The following is a 21,031-nucleotide window of genomic DNA, read 5'->3' as shown; positions in this document are numbered from 1 at the left end:
CTCATCCATAGCTTAATTTGAAAGTTATAGCTATTATTTATTTCCTGTGAAACTTGTGCATGACAAAAAACTGCCTGCATTTACATGATCTACATGCAACTACATGTTTTTTTAGTGTAATGAAAGAAATACATTTACCCTTCATAGCTAATAAACATAACTTTCATGTACTAGTCTACCACATATTGACAGCAAAGTATTACTTACAGCAAAAAATGGTAGTATAAAAGCATACAGTTGTACGTTATTTTTCCAAATTTGTTTTTAGTTCTCTTGGTTAGTTATCTTAGCAAAATACCTGATATTAATTTGTATCAAGAGTTGTGTAAATATCATGAGAACAATACACAAACAAATACTTTCAGTACTGTTTGTGTCGGTTATCATTTTTTGGCATTATTCTATTTGTCTATTTAATTGTACGATTATGTAGTAATCAAGGGAGTCGGCTTTGACAGGTCAATGGCCGTTCCGAAATACCGACTTCCTACATCCGCTACATTTTCTTTTCATATCTTTTACATTTCTACTATTTTTTAATAAATTTTATTATTATATTGTTATTTAAATTTTTTTACTCTTTTTGTTGTTGTATCATAAAATCCTTGTGCATGAATTTCTATATTTCTAAAGGATGTCAAATAAATGAATTGAATTGAATTAAATATTATCAACAAAAAAGACAGAAATGGACTCTGTTTATACATGTATAGGCCTACTAATGTTTCATCAACACTTATTTTGTTTCATTTCTTCATGTCCTTGCCACTTTTCAAATCATTTTTTACTAATATTGTAAACCAAGTAAATTGAAGTCTAGGCATTTTATGATTGCAAAGTATGCCAACATCCTTACTAATCCATAATGCAATATTGCATATATCAAAATCATACAAAACTCAATCATACTTAAATTGATTATAAGTTAAGGATTTACTTCTACTCTAAACAAAAACAAATCTATAAAACATTTACCAATTATAAAAACGAAACAAGCATATTTAGCAAAGTAATGAAAACAGAGAAATTAGATCACTACCAACATTGTAAAAAATATTGTAAACCAAAGACATTGAAGTCCATGCATTTATGATTGTCAAAATGTGCCATCATACTCACTGATCCGTTTGTATATAAAAATAATACTTAAGCACTCAATCATAATTAAACCTATCATAATATAAGTTAAGGATTTATTTCTAATCTAAACAAAAAAACTATAGAACATTTACTAACTATGGAAATTAAAACAAGCAGATTTCTCAAAGCAATGAAAATAGAAAAATTAGATCACAATCAAGGCAAAATTAATGAATTACAACAAAAATGAAATTAGGTATTAAGATCAAAAGTATATCGATGAGAAATGGATGCGATGGGGGTAAAATAAGAGAGATTGAAATGAAATAAAATTGTTAATGAATATATAAATAACATTATGAATAATATGTAATTGAGAATAATATGTACAAGTACATTAAATATGAAAATTTGGTAATGGATATATCGATTAAATAATCAATGATTGTTATCACATTAGTTTGACAATGAGCTGGATAGAAAGTTAAAATTGATAATGAAATGTCTGTTATTAATGAAAAGATGAGAGTTTGATTTTAGAAATTTAGTCTGAACATTTTTCAAGAAAAATATGATTGATGACAAAAAAAAACCCAACCTATTACAAATATTTATGAACACAAAACGAATAATGAAAAACACTTTAAGCAGGCCCATCTATTAATAATTTTTCATAACAAAGCATGAAGTTTGGATAAGTAACGATATTTTATTTTCAATAAAATATCACACATATAAAAGAAAAAATAGTGACACTAGATCTCCACTGAGTAAAAAGACACAATAAGTCCATAGAATGAAAATTGGACTTAGTGGGTATAAGGCCAAATAATGTGTAGACCAAACAGATATTAGACCAATATTGAGAATAGACCAAATGGGTTTAGCCCATGTGGTATTAGACTATCTAAAAATTAGACTAAGTGGGTATCAGATCAAGCGTACTGTAGACCAAATGGGTCTAGCTCATGCGGTATTAGACTATCTAAGAAGTAGACTAACTGATTGTAGACCAAGTGATTATAAACATTAACAAAGACTTACTCTCTCTTTGTCTGGTCTTCTTCTGTCTCTTCATCTTGCTCTGAGCCAACAGGTGCTAGAGTCTGAGGGTTGAACAGGTTCAACGGTTCACCAATTATACCAATGCTGTGGCAAGAATGAAAATAAATATCTTGTTCATACAAGGTGTACACAGCAAGCCCAACTTTTCTAATTTTCATAATGTTCAAATTTCTGGGATTACTTCAATTTTTCGCATTGCACAAAACTAAGAACAAAAAAGGAGGAGAAAACTCGTCTTGAGAAGGAAATAATTCACTTAGTTTGATATTCTCAAACATTGGTTACATCTGCATTCCATTGGATATGATAAATCTAGAAAAGTTTTCATTTGGTTGGCAAAACTTTTTTCTCTGGTGAAACAACTAATGCTTTGCAGGTACACTTAAACTCGATCTTAAAAGTATTCCACTGAAAATAGGATTAAAATTACTTCCTATGATTCATCACAGAAGATGTGTGGTATTCTGATAATCAAACCAAGGTTTGACCCTGGTCTCAACCAGAATGTTAGACCACACTTCTATGGTATGCTGCATTTCATATTCATGGCAATAAAAATGTACCAAATAATTCATTAAAATTCATTTTCCTATTTTTAATAATTTTTTGCTGCATTATTAGAAAGGTTCCAAGAAAGCAGTCAAGGCCCCCCGGCCCAGCAGAGGCAAGAAGAGGCACAGGAAAAGGAAGGAGAGCTACGGTATCTACATCTACAAAGTCCTCAAACAGGTTCACCCTGATACCAGAATTTCTAGCCAGGCCATGACGATCATGAACAGCTTCGTCAACGACATCTTCGAGCGGATTGCCGGCGATTCTTCTCGGCTGGCCCAGTACAACAATGCAACAAGAATACATTTTTACTTGGGGAATGAGTTGTCAACTGGCATTCGAGAAAAGTGTGGTCTAAGTTAAACCAGGTTTAAGTAAACCATGTCGATCAGAATACCAGAAGATATGTTTAACTGATATCAAAATAAACTCTACTCACTTTTTCTTGAAGAAGGTAGGTCTTCCCCTCCCAGCTAATGTCTTATTAGAATCTGGGGTTTGAGATTTACTTTGAATAAAAGAAACAACAACAGAAGTTAAATTTTTATCCTAAAGTTATTTTTGGGGTTCAATTGGGTGCATCAAGAGAGCAAAAGTACATAAGTAGAATCTTTGTGTGAGTAAAGGCATAAATGTGTGGGTCTAACATTGCATGCTTTACAGTTGGCAATCCTGTTTTGATGATAATCTCATATTTCAAAATACAGCACGAAACAAAAGATCAGTATTCTGATTTGATACTAGAAATATCACTGAAAGTGATTAAGACTCCTACGCCACAACGGCAGCCTAATCCAATGCAGTTTTCAACATATTCAAGGAATGCGTTTTGCCATGTCTTCACTCCAAGCTCAATGTATATGTATCTCCCATTAGCATGGGTGAATACTGAGGAAGTAGTTTGCTCAAGATTTTCCCCTGATTTATTGCCATTAAAAGGTTACCATATCAACACAGTTTCCCATACATTTTTAAAAATATGTCTTGTACATATTCACTCCAAAACCAATGTGTGTACCAAGTCTCAGGAGTATTAGGCAAAAACTGAGGAAGCAGTTTGATCCACAAAATGTGCAACAGTTCGCCAATTTGGTGTCGGGGGGAAAGTGGTCACTGATATTGTTACTTACCCAGATGCATCTAGTGTCATCTTGCCAAACAAATACTCATTAGCTTCTTTGGGAGTGGGAATTAATGACTTGAGAACTGGTGATCTCGTCCTGATATCGTAAGTGGATAAGATAGAGAAAGTGCACATGTATTTAGAAATATTAAAATGAGTGCATATCTAGCCAAATCAGATTAAATACTATTTGATGGGCCATACTCGCATAATGATGCACCTTCCAAAGTATTGTGTCTATTCTGCATTTAAAATGCAATATTAAAACAGAGACATGTTTTACATTTTAGCTCAATAAATAGATAATTCATAACAATTTGAATATCTGAATAAGAAAAGAATAATAGAATAACTTTATTATCCAGAAAGGAAATTCCCTTTTCACTGGTTTACATACATGTAGATATACAATTTATATACACAAAACAAAAACAAAAGATGGTGATAACAAGTCAACATAGGGAAACTATCTTAACCCAGGTATACATGATTCAAGTAAAAGATACAATACACAAGAATTAAAATTACGAGCCACAAGCTAGCAGTTAATTCAGCTTTAAGAATAATATTTTACAATAATATTATTGTTGGTTAAGTTTTGAAATGGATTGAAAGCTAGCATGCAAAGGGGAAAAGGAAAAAAAGAAAAGGCAATTAAAAGGAGAAAAGGGAAGAAAGGTATAGCTTTTGTTGTTTTTTCCTTCCTTTTTGGTCAAAAGAATAACAACCTAAATGAGACTTTCTTCTCTCTTCATGCTAAAAATTTTGCTTTCGCGCTCTGCGCAGGAAAAATATCAAAATTGCCATTCCCTTTTGTTTGCCACACCTTCTTTCTACTCCGTTTTTCCCCTTCCCGGCCATGGGAATCGTATCTTCTTGCCAGAAATTATAAAGTTTACATGGGTGTATAGAGTATGATTTTTTTTTATATTGAATTGACACAAACTTTGGCTCTTCTGTTCAAAGCGGGTAAACATTACCGTCACTCCCCAAATGCTATTTCTTCCGCTTTTCAGCAAGTAATTTTTGGCAAAGTATCTGCTCAAAGGGGGGGGGGGGGATTAAATTTGTGCCGTGCTATATGCAAAAGTATGTACGATATCAAACTTTGTTCTGTATCGCTGCACATATATCTCCTGTCTGTGGCATTGATTTGAAATTTTGAATATCACTGAAATTTCTTAATCAAACAAAAGGAGGCGCTTTAATAATATAAGTGAATTTTTTTTTTCTTCCAAAATAAATCACAGAGGTTTCCGTGCTTCGTGAGCATGGGAAAGGAAAAGTCCCTCTTCGAGCTTCGATTTGAGCTCGTTTTTCTTCTTAATCGAGTTATATATAATCTAAGAAATATCAAAATTAGAACAGATTAAAGTTTCAGATAAATTTAAAAAAATCAGAGCTTCAACGCCATTCGCGGAAAGGAATAGGGCCTTTTTACTTTGAATTCTGTATATACCCGTCTTCTACTCTGTTTTGCGAATTGAGTTGACAAAATTTGATGTAGATAAACTTTTTACACTCAAATCTGATGTGACCAAGGTATGCATAATTATATAATTTCTGTTCTTTATTTTTATAAAACGTTTTAAGCTTCCGCGCTTAGCGCAGTAAGAGGAATTATTTTAGATTATCCAATCTTTTCCCATTTTGGGGGCGCTTATAATTTCTTTCGAAAACAAAATTCTTTTAATCACAGCAATTAAGTCAATATTCGAGTTGATAAGGGTACTAGAGATGCAAGAGACGCATTCTTTTGATTTGAATTTGATGAGATATCAAAAACTTCGCGCTCCCTGCACCCTCTCCCCTAGGGAGCGCTTCGCGCGCTCTGTAAATGTTGGCACGCTTTGCGTGCACTTACCGCCCCCTCCAAAATTAAATCCTGTGCAATTGTAAATAATAATTGAGAGTAAGAAATGTGGTGTCTGTTTTCAGAAGTGAACCTCTAAAAAAAAATATATCCATATTTATACAGTCAAAATTTACATCTATAACAATTATTAAACAATAAATTCAAAACAAGTAGGGTACTAATCACGGGTGAGACACAGTCCTTCAGATTTGAGCATTAAAGTGATGGATGGCGTTGGGGACAAATGATTGTCTGAAACGGGTTTTCAGTGTGCATGGTGTACATAGACGAATGACTGATCAGTTGAAAGTAACTAAGTTCTGGTAGAGTGGGTGGGTGGGGTCCTGCATAATCTGTTAAGCAATATTACAGAGAACAAAACTGGAGAATATTACTATTGAATTCATACTTTTTGTGCTTAGAAGCAACTCTCTCTTGGTAGAGATCATTGAGGGGTGGCAACCCTATTGGGACTTTTTTTTCTGGGTTGAAAGTTATATGTGTTTGAAAACTCATTTTGAATTGTCAATCATTGCACTTGTCTAGATATTTTTTTTATACTCACTTGATTATATTTGTAATTGAAGGTCTATCTCTGGAAGAAAAAAAAGAAAAGAGGAGGAATAACAATTACAAAGAATGAAATATAACTGTCACCGATTGACTCTATTATCAGGTAATATTACAAATATGAAATGAAAACCAATGCATCGTCCACATAATTATGATAATAGATTTAAATATCAATGTTTTATCTTTACAGAGACACTGTAGCATAAATGTCATGGACTTCCATAACTGTCTAGAACACAATTTCAAATGTTTATTTGTCAGATACCGAGTAAAGGCTCCACGAATATCTGAGTTGCCCATTCAATGAAAGCTATTCATACAGCTAGACACAAGATTATGCACAACTGGAGCATGTTCTTAGGTGTAAGTCAGCTAAGGGATATATCATCTAGCACAAGAAAGGGTCACCAGTCATCCGTAAGGTGATGAATTATTTACAAACAGCTTCAGGAGACGGCCCTCACTGAGAAGAGGAATACAGTTACATAGTACATGACTGTTAATACAATATGATCCAAAATAAATCAAGACCCAGGGGTCCGTATTCCGAAGTCAGTTTAATTTAAACTCTGGTTTTAAGTTGTGGTTTAATTATGGAGAGCCAGTTGTTACATAAATCTCTAACAGTAGAGGTTCAATGTATCAGCTCATTTGACTCCCAAAACATTATTAACTGCCTGGGAAGGATAAGTATGACAATTGACCATTAAATAATTAGTAAAGAGCACAGTAAACAGGAGAAGCATTCACTGTAAACAAAATTTTGAATTCAATTGGGCACTTGACAGAAAAACCACTGCACATTGAAAACAAGGGCCCGAACTCCACTGAACTGGAAGTACGTGGAAGTCGTGTTCACCAAAGCAAAACATCGCCGGCAAACTCGATAAGTCACGTGACCGCCGCCATTTTGCTAGGTCAATTGTTCGAAAACGCGCCGTAGAAGAAAGTAATGGACTAAATGTATGATATTGATGATTCACCTTCGACAAAATGCCATCTTGTGTTGCAGTTTATTGCACAAATAGAACAGGGAAGAAGCTGGGCCATACATTTCACAGGTAAGTTTACATTTTGTGCCAAAAAATGAAGTTGTCCGGCAATGCATGGCAACGATAGACGCTACACCATAACAACAGACATTAATTGATATTCCCAAAATATCCATATTCCATTGTGCAGTACAACTGCACAGTGCAGTACTTCCATCTTCAAAAACAGTATATTTTATCAAGGACCAGTTATTTGGAACTCAATCCCTTCTGACATTCAATCAAGCCCTTCGGTATCTGTTTTTAAAAGGAAATACAAAACATTTTTATTGTCTAAGTCTTAGATTTATTTTTGGTTCTCCCCCCCCCCCCCCCATTCTCATTTGGTTAAGGTTTAGTTAGGTGTTTGTTTGTTATGTTTTTTTTTTTTTTTTTTTCTCATTGAATTTGTGATTATATGATGTTTTTAATATTTCTTTAACTTTAAAGGAGAATGAAACCCTTGAAACCAGCTGAATCCATATCAAAGAGAAAAATCAAAGAAACACATTGTTGAAAGTTTGAGGAAGATTGAATGAATAATAAGAAAGTTATGAGCATTTGAATATTGAGATCACTAATGCCATGTAGATCCTCCTATTGGCAATGCGACCAAGATCTGTGATGTCACACACGTACAACTCCCTCATTACTTAAGTACTTATTTCACTTATATTCTCACTTTTATAGAGTCTATCACAAGGTGAGGTGTTCTCTTTATGAGAGGACAAGTACAGAGGTTTCACAACATTATATCATTGATGAATCGTTTGTCATATGATTAGAATGAGCAAAAAGAGATGTTTTGGGGTATATTTTCAGTGTCCAAAAGGGGAGAGTTGTTCATCTGTGACATCATAGATCTTGGTCGCATTGCCAATGGGAGGATCTCCATAGCATTAGTGATCTCGACATTCAATTGCTCATAACTCTTCTATTGCTAGTCCTATTTTACTCAAACTTTTGTTGATCTCATTCTTTGATTTTTCTGCTTTCACAAAAGCTAACTTGCTCCAAGAGTTTCATTCTCCTTTAAGTACAATTTTTGTTATGGGTTGGCCTCACACAAGGTTTCTTCCGTTTTGGTCATTACCTTCCTCACTTTCTTTAAATTTGATGTTCATTGTATTTACATTGTCTATTTTTTATGTATTTTTATCTTGATCTCTTGAGGAGAAATAAATGAAACTTGAAACTTGAAACACCATGGACACAGAAGTATCTCGGTGTCTGTGCTACTTGATTGAACATGTTGAGTGTTGTGACTAGATCTAACAGTTAGATCCGACTTTGAGGTTGGCTTTTGAGTGAGATGCTGATGTCAGTGGTCATGGTCTGGTAATCTTGTAACTTGTAAAAAAATGTAATCATGTAATAAATTGAAAGTGTCTCCTCTCTAACCCTAATCCTGCTTTGCTCAAAGAATGGCAGGTGAAAATGAGGCGAGACTTTTGGACACCCCTCAGCCACTCCACTATCTGCTCAGACCACTTTGAAGAAAGCTATTTTGACCGGACTGGACAGACAACTAGACTTCGTCCTGATGCAGTCCCAACCATCTTCAACTTTCCTAAACATCTTTTGAAGGTATATTACTTGAAATGAAAATTATTAATTATTAATGTAAAGAGAGTAAATGTTCTGAAGCAGTAAAAAATAGGTACATTGCAATATGTAATTTCTTTTTGTGTGTGGGCAAAATTCTTACAAACCCACCTGCAAAATTAATTATGACATATTATTAAAAGTGACTTGTATCCAGTTGTGAATTGTTTGTTAATTGAAACTGGAATTAGGGAGAGTTTAATGGGTTCTTTAGTATGTTTTCATGTCTGACTTGTATGTTTTTATCTGTATTGTACATTTCAATTCTTTTTATATAACTTTCAATTTCTTGTACCACTCACCTTAATTTTAATCTTGCCAAATTTTGTGATAAAGTGTTGTTTTTATTTTGTTTGGAGGGGGAGGGGATACATTTACATGTAGCTCAAATATTTCAGAGTTTCGTTTTCTTTCAGGGTATTTCTTTGCTCAGAAATGAAATAGAAAGTAATGTGACATTGTGAGTTGCAAAAACTAATACAACTATATTCAGTGAAACCCTTTTTCTAATATTTTTATTCGTCTGTTATTGTTTCTTGCAGTCTACAAAACAAAGGAAAGCATCATATCCAAGGGTCAACTAAGAGAATTGTTCCCCGGAAGTTTCAGAGTCTGCTGAACCAGTCCTATCAGACAACATAGTTCCCGTTGTAGCACCACAGCAACCCATTGACGACTGTCATCAATCAGATCATGGAACCGAAGAGATTTCAACTCCTCAAAAACTTCCCAGTAGCTCTGAATGCTCAAAGATGCATCCACTAACTCTTATCAAGAGGAAGACAGGCATGACCCACCAAGACCTCACATATTCCATCAGTGACAGTCCACGCAGTGTAAAGCGAAAGCTTGACAAATTGCTTGACCATACTTCCAATCTTTAAAAGCGTTTGAAAAATTCTCAAGCAAAATCTAGGCGTCTACGAAAAAAGGTTTAATAGCACACTCAAAGACGTAGTTTCAACACTGAAAGGGAAGAATTTTCTTTCAGAGAATGGACTTGAGGCACTGGACAAGACATGCGACATTCCTAGTGAACTTATTAATAGAATTGTGAGGAGAAGAAGGTATGACAAGCCATCAGGGGAGAAATATCCACCTGCTCTTCGTGCATTTGCCATCACCCTTAACTTCTATTCTGCCAAGGCTTATAGGTACGTTCGGAAGACATTTGATTTGCAACTACCCCATCCTTCAGTTATCCGAAATTGGTACAGTGTTGTGGATGGCCAACCAGGATTCACCGATGAGGCTTTTCGCAGCCTTGTCCTGAAAGTGAATGAGGCCAAAGATGCTGGTCGGGAACTAGTTTGCAGTCTATAAATATTGAATTAATACTGATGTACTTAGTGTGGCAAAGTGTATTTTATTGTCATTAAGCCAATCATGTACAAACATATTTCTATATGCACAATGTACTGGAACCTGGTAATTCATGTAGTTTTAAAAAAGGGGTTAAAATATTTGACAAGAGGTAGTGGTCTTGTTGGGCAATTTTTGACATGTGGAATATTTCATACTGACCAGGATATGCATATAACTGGTATATGAAAATAAGCGAAATTTAAAGTGCCACAACTTTTTTAATGGAATTACCATTGCTATGCTTTTCTGATTTGTGCTCTAATTTGTATTAGTAAACTTGTTAGAGTAGACTTGGTTTTGTTTATCCACCACCCATTCCTTTATGTAAAGGCGTATTGATGTACATATGTAAGCATACATGTCGTGCAACATCCATGCTATTCCAAATTAAATTTCATAAGAATTCAAATTCTATTGTGCCCATTTTTATATATACTGTACTTAGTAGATATTTCTTGGCTGAGCACACGAAGGTCCAACTTTGAAGGCTTCATTTAAAAGTAGCAACCTTCTTGTCCTCAAACTTCTATTCAATTTTTCATCCTGAATGTGTGATTGAACAGTATGAGGGAGGGAAGGGAATATTTACTCAAAATTTATATAGAGAAAGTTGAAATGATAAAGGCAAAATAGTAAAGATGGAGAGAGAAAAAAAGAAATAGACAATCAACGAGAAGAGATGGAAAGAAGAGGAAGATCAAAGAGAAAGAAGAAATGAAAGAGAAAGGAAAAATAATAGAGGGAGATTGAGATGATAAAGGGGTGAAATAAGAGAGAGGGGCATGAAAGTAGAAATGGAAGAAATAGAAGGGGATGGAGAAAAGGGAGGATAAGAGAGATGGACAGAAGAGGAAGATCAGAGAAAATGAGATGAGAGGAATAGTTGAATGAGAAGGGAGGTTTAAAAAAAAAAGCTAGAGAAAAGCCAGGGACATGATTTCTAATCTCCAAAATTTATTCAGAGTTGTACAACTGATCCAGATCACATTGACATCTCAACAGTGGCGTACCTAGGATTTTCCACAGGGGGGGCAAAACCGTCCGCCAAAAAATTTGACAAGCAAAAAAAAAAAAAAAAAAAAAGGGTCTTCGATCACAAATAAAGGATTTTGTACCAGAAAAAAATTGACAAGCAAAAAAAAAAAAAAAAAGAAGGTCTTCAAGCTCGTCAGGGGGGCAGTAATCTTAAAGTTCGTCAGGGGGGGGGGGGGCAAAAAAGGTTTTTCAAGCCCGTCAGGGGGGGGCAAATATACGTTTTTGCATGGGTTGTGACTCGTCAGGGGGGGCAGAGTGCCCCCCCTGCCCCCCCCCCCCCCCGTAGGTACGCTAGTGCATCTCAACAACTAGTGACTTTTCTGGACCATCTTCATTTTATGTTTGGTGTTATAATCGTGTAAAAATTGACCTAACACCAACACCAAAAGGTCAACACTGAACTTGAAATCACCCAATGGCTAACTATCCCTTGCCATACCTATTCTGTCTTCTTCTTTCAGCTGGAGTGATGGCTGGAACGAAAGAAATATCTCTGAGCAATTCTTCTTCATTCTCGATGTCTTCTTCTGGTGAATTCTTGACTCGCAGAGCGGGGTTGAATACATCAGATCGCAAGATTCTACAAGTCAAAGACAATAATAAATTTTCATTTATTCTCAGGAAATACACATTAAGGCAAAATAACATGAAGCTGATTAAAACTGAAGCTGATAAAACTGATTGCCCATAATGATCAATCCATTATTTCCAATTCTGGTTGCAGCATGGAATAACCACCTTTCGCATGCTCGCGTGAAAGATCACAACATTTTTTGAAATAATGACTCTTTGGTTTTACAATGAGCCAGAAGAACACTTAAGGAAAGAAAGGTCAGCATAAGGGGCATGAACTGAGATCTAGACCTGTAAGAAAAGGACACAGACAGAAATATGTCAAAAACTGACAGAAATGAAGGGTCATGTGGTGGTGAGGAAGCAGAGCTGCAAGCTGGTGCAAGTAGGAGGCCACCACCGACCGGCGGGTCAGTGGAGCGTGGCGAGGATGAGTTGGGGGATATCCGTAGCATGATTCGACAGCTTTCCTTACAGGTCAATGCAAAGCTAGGCTCATTCAAGAATGATATATCTTATATTATAAGATCTGTAAGTACTATTGAAGTTGCAGTTCAAGATAATGCTAACAGAATTATGGCGTTGGAAAAAGAAAAAGTCCCCCAGTTTGAGAAAGAGATAGAAAGAGTTGAGTAGGAATGTGAGAATAAGCTACTTGCTACAGGCTGAATCTCCTAATGTATGGTGTGCAATTGAAGCCTAATGAAGATGGGGAAGATATTGCGAAGCAAAAGATAGCTCTGTTCATGAATAAGCCTACAAATGATGATGAAGTAAAGAAGATGCAATACGTGAAAAAAACATAATCATCAGTCCAATCACTTTAAGAATCGGTCCTATGATTAAACATTAAACATTATCATGTCAAACGAATTCAACCATATTTCATGAAACTTGTATGAAAATGATATCAGATATAACAAAACACATGAGGTCAAGTCAAGGTCAAAGGTCATCTTAGGTCAATGAACTTAGATTTCTTATTACAAAACAAGTGGAACTTAAAAGGCAGTTTCGCCTGCATTAGGCAATTTAATATAGCAGCAGTGTTGACTTAGGAAACATATAAGATGAACAATTTTTCGAACATTTGATTTAAAAAAATTATTTGATAATAAAATCTTAAATTTGTTGACCTCAAATTACAGCTTTGACCTCAAATAACAGCGGTGACTGTTGGAAAAGCAGCACCTATGTCTCCCTTCTGCTAAAGCAGGTAAGACAAAAATGGAAAGTTTATCAAATATCAATTTGTTTCATATTCCTTGAAGCCTGTATTTAATAGAAAAATTATAACAAACCTTCCAAGTTCTTTGTTGATGAGATCATGATCTTTCCTCCTAAATACCAGCCAAACCAGATATACACAAAACTTGTACAATGTCTGTTGAACAAGGAAAAGATAAAAACAACATGAATTAATCATTCAAATAGTCAATGCTGGCAAAGTGAAGAAAAAAAAATATATCAGCATCATTGGCAAAATTACATTGCTGTTCAGTTCTTAAATTCTATTCATTTATTTTGAAGGATATATAATTTGAAATACTTACATTATTTCCATCTAAAAACGTCACTCTAATGACATTTTCAAAAGGTTAAAATTGACACATTTAACCCACTCTAAAAATAAATAAATCATTAGATGATTTTCAAATTTTCAATAAACTACTCACATATTTTTTGATTAATTAGGAATTCACAATCTGTCTGGGAATTGGTATATTCTCCAGGGCTTAGATTGATCAAAGACCATCAAAGGCCATGGCTATGGATACCTTGTTAATTAACCTATTGGCCTTGGAGATTTCTGTGCCGCTTTTCCTATTTAAGCTATAATATAATAATAGTCAGTTCTTGTATAGCGCATAACACATCATGAATAACGTCTCTATGCGCTTCCAAAGGACTTGGATATTATTACCCCGGCTGTAGCTCAAGCAGCTAGCTCAAGCAGCTAGCTTCAAGCGCTCGGCATTTCAATGAATAAATTCCTACCAGGTACCCATTTACCTCACCTGGGTTGAGTGCAGCACAATGTGGATAAATTTCTTGCCGAAGGAAACTACACCACAGCTGGGATTTGAACCCACGACACTCTGTTTCAAAGTCCAGAGACTAATCCACTGGGACACATCGCCACAATATAGAATAGGGCCCTATACAAAAGTGGCCTTGAATTCAAAATATAGAAATGGCCTGATTTTAATTATTTTAAAAAGAATTCATACATTAGGATTCCATTTAAGTCATTCAAGGAATCCTATAAATGTTAACATTATCATGTATGAAAACCACAAATATCACTGAAGGTGATTTATACCCCCATGCAGTTTCCAACACATGGAAAACATCTCTATTGCCCATCTTCACCCCAAGAGCAATGTGTGAGCCAAATTTCATGAGAATTGGTTAAAAACTGATGAAGTAGTTTGAACCGCCAAGATTTGCGATGGCCTGACCCCCCTACTGGCCGCTTGACCGCACAATGAGTCTTATATACCCCATCAAACTTCGTTTGGTGGGGGTATAATGACGTAGTTAGTTTGGTACTCACTTCATATATTTCTCTATCTTTTTTTGTAGATGACTGTCGCTGCCTGTAAGATAAACCAGAAAACAACACATTCTATTATGGTTGTTTGATTAATCAATGTCACTGATAAGCCAGAAAAAACGATACGGTAACAAAAATAAAGAAAATTGATGGATTATGAAAAGGAGATTTCAAAGTAGGGAGACTACACGGTTCATACATTTAAAGGACAAATCCACCCAAAGACGGTAAATTTGAATAACACTGAAAATTTCATCAAATTCGGATGTAAAATAAGAAAGTTATGAAATTTTAAACTTTTGCTTCATTTCACAAACAATTAAATGTACATCCTGGTCGGTATGAAATGAGGGGACTGATGATATCACCCACTCATTATTTCTTTTGTATTTTATTATATGTAATATTCTCATATTCTCATCATTGTCCAGTGAAAAAAGTTTTATTCCTCCTTGAACATGTGACATTACAATTGTTTTAACATTTTATGGTTCAATGAAATTGATCCTTGATGTTAAATCTGTAAAAATTGAAATATTGTATAATTGAAACAATAAAAAACAAATAAAATAGTGAGGGACACCATCGACTCTCTCAACAGCATGTCACTGAGATGTGCATATAACTGTTTTATAAAAATAAGGGAAACTATAAATGTTTCTTATTGTACATACGATTTTGATGTAATTTTCAGCATTATGCTTGTTTGATTTTTCTCTATCGATTCAAATCAACATTTTTTGGAGGAGGACTTGATTTTTAAGCTCTTAAATGGAGGGTATGTCAGTGTCTCCTAGGCATGGTAGCTCAGTGGTAGAGCACTTCCTGATGAACAGGAGGTCATTGATTTGATCTCAAGCCGAGTCTTTCATTGTTTATGGTGCTCCTCCAGGAGACAAGAAATTCAATGAGATGCAAGCCAGGCCCTGTCTTATACAAGAGTTGTGATTTATTGATTCAATCAACAACAATGTGAAACTATTATTGCCATTATCTGGAATGCATGCATCCATTTAAAGTAATCTCTGATTCCAAATTTGATAAAATGCATGCATGCATCAGTGTCTGGGGCCATTTCATAAAGCTGTTTGTAAGAGTGACTTTACAAATGACTAGTGATCCTTTCTTGTGGTAAATGACATTCATAACTAAATGTTCATTGGTGACTATTAAGCACGTAAGAAAGGTTCACCAGTCGTTCTTAAAGTCGCTATTAACTTAAGAACAGCTTTATGAAACAGCCCCTGGACAGGTAAGCATGCTCCTACTTGCTTCTAAAGAGAGATTGTGTTTGTTTCTTTTGGTGTATGAAGAATTGCATATTTTTCATAGTTAAGATAGTTAAGACTGATTGTATCGCTCACATCTCTTTGTGAGACAGGGTCCATTGTGACATATCACTTACGTTCCACTTCCCATGTGATGATGATCCTGTAAGCCAAGACCCAGGATGAGAATACAGTAGCTCTGTGCAAGATGCCTCTGTGCTACATCCATGCGTTCTGTGATTTCAGCCATCGCAGCTTGCTCCGCAAAACTGGGTTCACTAATTTATACAAAATGAAACAGAATGTTATCATAATTAACAAGTTCGGACCCCTATTGATCACTCATTATTACACTTTGTGTAATAGCTTTCCCGAAGACATCAAAATTTGTTCCTCTGTTGAAGCTAAGAAAAAAAACTTTTTATAACCTGAACTCTCTATGTACCTTGAGCACTCTGCAGAGTGGATTTCACTTCATTAGTTACATTAATATCATTATCATGTTTTAAGCAAACTAAATTAAAATTGAATGGACATTTATCTTGCATAGCTTTTAAAGGACATTTCTAGTTCGTACTCATAGTATACCACGCTTGTCAACAATGTAATGTAACAAACATGCTTGTGGTTGTAAATGTGGCTATAGAGTATTTAAAGAAACTGTAATGTAATATGTGAATCACAATTTTAATGTTGATTTGTTGTAATAGTACTTTCCATAAAAAATGTTATTCTGAATTCATCTTGATATACACACATGTGACAAGCCTACATTGGGTTTACTGGTAGATTTGTACTTACGTTGTCATCTGTTTGGGTTTGTTTTCCACAACAAGTCTGTCAAAGTAACTTGAAAAGTAGTTCAGTAATCCGAGAAGAAACTCATCAAATTGGTCAAGTCTGGAGTGAAGTAAAGACACAAATGTAAATAGTCATATTATTCAACGTCATCTTTAGCAATGGAAATCCAGCTAAATACCCAGGTAATACCCCAATTTTTTGGGTAATGCCCAAATGAGCCATGGAAAACTAATTAACCCTATAGCACCTACAGATTATATGCATAATGGCAATCTCTCACTAGAGGAAACAATAAAACTGGTAATTCGTAGGCATTGTTCCAAACAAATTGAAACAGTTTTTTATCAATTTACTTTTGTTCATTACAAGTTATATTTATTTTGTAGCATAGTACCTGTTGAATAGAATGGTACATGGCAATGTTCAATCAGATGTACGAATATTGACCTTTGACAATCGTTTGCAGAGCGAGAAGAAAAAAAGCAAAAGTTCAGGTTTCAGCCGCCCCAGTCCCACGCCTTCAAAAAAATGTAAAGTATCACTGACAGAATACTAAAGTTTTTGCCAAATCTGGGATAACATATGTCAAAAATTAATTCCAACTCACATCTGAATGTCACTCTGTGTGATATCCAACGTTTTGATGAACGTATAGCAACGCCCGAGCATCTTCGGCGGAGTAAGTGGTTTTCCGAGACATGGGCGCAGCCATCTTTGCTGAGATCGACTGCGCAACAGTCTGGAACTTGCTACACACCGATGCGTGTCAATCGGTTTTTCTCTATTATACTCAATAGGAGCATACACTTTTCTATGCAGATCTATATAGCAGCCAACCTATACCGTATGCACACGCAATATTACCACGGTAAATCATATACAAGAGATACTATAGCGCAAATAAAACGTACAGGCGGTTAAGGGCGGTTCAGTGTGTAACAGGAAGGGCGGTCTCGGGCGGTTCAGGGGCTATTTGGTTAAGGGCCCTGGAAATCCCCATGAGGTCCAATGTAACTTGTAATACAATGTCACAAATTTTGACTGGTGAGCTCAAAAATGGTCCCATGAATCCCCCCCCCCCCCCCTGTATCCGAGTAAGTAATTCCTTCAAAATTATAAAGTGTAAAAAAGAAAATCCTTCGGGCATCTTTTCTGTATTGGATTAAGTGCATGACTTTGTGACATCACTATAACACTATAACAAGTGGAACGCCTCTGGCTGTCTCGCCTGCATTACACGATTCAATATAGCAACAGTGCTGACTTTGAAAATAGCTATTGAATAATTATTCACAAAAGTAAACACTCATATGATAATAATATACTATGTCCATTGACCCGACATGTCCTTTGACCATAATCATGTGACCTACAAGTAAGACGTGTACAAAACATACTTGACAAGCCTTATGTCTATGTTTCATGAACTACTGTGTAGATCCAGAAACTGTCAAAGTTATGATGCCAATAATTCAGCAAATACCCCCAATACGGCCAAAGTTCATTGATCTTGAATGACCTTTGATCTTGGTCATGTGACCTGAAATGCACACAGGATATTCAGGGATACATGGTTACTCTTATGTCGAAGTTTCAGGAACTAGATCCATAAACCTTTAAAGTTAAGATGATAATTCCACAAATACCCCCAACATGGTCAAAGTTCATAGACCCTAAGTGACCTTTGACCTTGGTCATGTGACCTGAAACTCTGGCAGGATCTTCAGTGATACACTTACCATTATGTCTAAGTTTCATGAACTAGGTCCATATACTTTCTAAGTTATGACAACATTTCAAAAACTTAACCTTGGTTAAGATTTTGATATTGATTTCCCCAACATGGTCTAAGTTCATTGACCCTAAATGCTCTTTGACCTTGGTCATATGACCTGAAACTCAAGCAGAATGTTCAGTAATACTTGATTGCCCTTATGTCCAAGTTTCATAAACTAGGTCCATATACATTCAAAGTTATGATGACATTTCAAAAACTTAACCTTGGTTAAGATTTCAAAGCGGCGCCTATAGTCTCGCTCTATACAGGCGAGACAAAAATTATCACCACCATCATCATCATAATCATCATCATCATTATCAACATTCACAGCAGCTTAATTCATTCTTCTTCATAGCTCGCTTCATTTAAGTAATGAATGAAAGAAACATTAAGATGGAAATCGTGATGTTATCTTATCATGCATTAAAAAAATATAAACACTTAAAGAAATGTTATAATTTGGCACAACTTACTCATATAAGCAAATCTCAAATGATTCTGTGGAAAAGTTGACTTCATTCAGCATGAACAGCGCAACAGCTATGAATGAAATGAATAAAAAGATAAGCTTGATAAAAGATAAGTGAGCTTGATATTGAAATATAAATTTATTTCTTGTTTGAACTATAGTTGAAATATGATGCTAACTCTAGCGATACATGAAATATATAAAGCCCATTTAGTTGTTGCCAATTTTCAAGCAAATGTTAATTGTGAAGAAAAATATGCAATGTATTTCAAAATTACTCATGAAAGAAACTCAACGTCATACTTACTTCTGGATGACTGACCAGTTTTAATTAAGGAACTGATATTACATTCATTAAGTTTCTAAAGAAAACATCCATAGTAATTTATCCCCCCCCCCCAAAAAAAAAAGAGATACAAGTATAGACCTCATTTGAGAAATTCAAACAACATAACAGGGGCTGAGGAACCAGGGTGACGGGGGGGGGGGGGAATTTTTTCATTAACCATATGAAAAAGTGTGAGAATGACCATCAATTTGTGATTATATGCTTGCTAGCCACCCCCCCCCCCCACACTTTTAAACTCATTTCACTGTCCCTGCATAAGAATACTGATATATCTTACATTTGACTCTCTGCAATGTCACAGTTTTATCCTTTTCCTTGTGTGATTTTGCTGACCTAGTACCAACACCCTGATTCCCTTTCGATCCTCCTTGACCTTTGGCATCAAATCGGTTGGGGGTGGCTCTGAAAAAAAAAAAAAAAAGGTAAATCAACTCAAAACATTTTTTTTTCAAAACTCATGATGTCCTTTTCCATTGCCAGAAATTAGGCAAACCCACTGCAATTACTTGAGGATTACCATAAAACAAATGATCAATTTTCCCTATCTCAAATGACAACGTTTGAAATAACAAATTTAGTTGAAGAAATACTGACTAAACATGCCAGCATATGAATACAGATTTTCAAGTATTTCATGAATTCCAGCACTGCCAATAAAATCACTTTATTATCAAATGAACTAATTGTGGAAAAGCATGATTATCAAACATGTTACAAATTGGATATAAAATTATAATACATTACATCTAATTATGCGACTGTGCAACTATTGAATTAATAATACCTATCTTTCTTGTTTCCTGTTTCTCCAAAAGTGTGATTTTTCTTCCTCTGATTCTTCTTATCTTTCTGGTCGAGTGATTGCGTAGCACTGGAAAACAAAGCAAAACAAAAATACAGATGACTTATCAATTAAAACTTTTACTGAGATTCAATTGAATAAGGAAATATGCATAAACTGAAGAAAAAATATTCTTTATAATATTCCCTTAGAATATACATGTATATTTAGGTAAATGGAAAAGAAGCTGAAATAAAATAACATCATTGCCAGAGTTGTGATAGCTACATGAACCAAAATTCAAAGACAACAAATATTTTTTTCTTTAATACACGTAATATTTGATGATTATTTTTGTCAATGATGCATATACAGAAATTAGTTGACAGTCCCATAAAATGATGGGGTTGATCTGGACGACTGATCATATTAAATCGTACAAAGTCATGAAAATATTACGTTTTTAACTACCTTGGTTGGAATTCAAGCGATTGTGTTTCTTCTTTCCAAAACCATTTCCCAGATGTAGCTATGGATGTCTGCGAATAAACCATAAAAAACAATGATTATTAATTAATTACTGGTAAGTATTCAGCCTGGAACAGGTGAAAGGAAAAATTTCAGGAAGACAAATCATTTTTAAAAAAGCTTCAAACTCATCAAAGGTCTAAGCTATGTTTAACAATGACAAAAGCTTGTTTTCAGTTCTAAATTCAGTATTTAAAAAAATCTGGTGCGAATTGGCAAGAATCCTAGGCTAGGACACTGGTATGTCGGAAGAGTTTGCATTACACCAAAATGAAACTTTTAAGTGCAGTATGCCTAAAAGTTATCATTTTACTTTTTAAAAAAATCAAATAATAGGGATTGGCAAAACAATGTGACCTGTAAGGCAATTCCTTACTCCCCCTATCATTGGTCTTCTTAGATTTGATCAAATTTTTAAAATTTTAATTGCATGTTTCGATCCGATAGTGCCAAATCATCTTTGCAGATCTGTTACGCCAGCCTTGTAGTGTAGTAAACTCTATGTAAAATCCTATGAGACATTGGAAATCAAATAATCACGGCCCTACTGAGCCTCCCCTAATAGACCCTTCCTCACCGATGTTTAAATTTTGTTCTCTTTTATTGCATGTAATAACACCTGGAGCGCTAACATCATAATA

The 21,031-nt window shown here is 35.0% G+C and overlaps 2 protein-coding genes across 2 annotated transcripts in view; one reads left to right on the top strand and one right to left on the bottom strand.

The window, feature by feature from the left end:
- LOC129264514 (protein phosphatase 1 regulatory subunit 36-like) overlaps positions 1–21,031 on the bottom strand; it is a 37,644-nt gene that overhangs the window by 3,139 nt on the left and 13,474 nt on the right. The window contains exons 2-14 of the mRNA XM_054902397.2: positions 20,334–20,401; positions 19,866–19,952; positions 19,359–19,483; positions 18,737–18,803; positions 16,484–16,582; positions 15,820–15,960; positions 14,415–14,457; positions 13,159–13,241; positions 11,724–11,864; positions 6,241–6,270; positions 3,828–3,917; positions 3,137–3,205; positions 2,125–2,229 (exon numbers count right to left, since the gene is read on the bottom strand). Of these exons, the coding sequence (XP_054758372.2) occupies positions 2,125–2,229; positions 3,137–3,205; positions 3,828–3,917; positions 6,241–6,270; positions 11,724–11,864; positions 13,159–13,241; positions 14,415–14,457; positions 15,820–15,960; positions 16,484–16,582; positions 18,737–18,803; positions 19,359–19,483; positions 19,866–19,952; positions 20,334–20,401 (1,148 nt within the window). The remainder of the gene's footprint in view (positions 1–2,124; positions 2,230–3,136; positions 3,206–3,827; positions 3,918–6,240; positions 6,271–11,723; positions 11,865–13,158; positions 13,242–14,414; positions 14,458–15,819; positions 15,961–16,483; positions 16,583–18,736; positions 18,804–19,358; positions 19,484–19,865; positions 19,953–20,333; positions 20,402–21,031) is intronic.
- On the top strand, positions 8,717–10,207 carry LOC135154597 (THAP domain-containing protein 2-like). The gene is given in 3 exon segments (XM_064101331.1): positions 8,717–8,866; positions 9,547–9,822; positions 9,824–10,207. Coding segments are annotated over 3 exon segments (810 nt in total).

The sequence above is a fragment of the Lytechinus pictus genome, chromosome 7, assembly GCF_037042905.1.
Source record: "Lytechinus pictus isolate F3 Inbred chromosome 7, Lp3.0, whole genome shotgun sequence".
NCBI lineage: Eukaryota > Metazoa > Echinodermata > Echinoidea > Temnopleuroida > Toxopneustidae > Lytechinus > Lytechinus pictus.
Note: the sequence above shows the minus strand (reverse complement) of the source record. Positions and strands in the feature narration are given on the sequence as shown.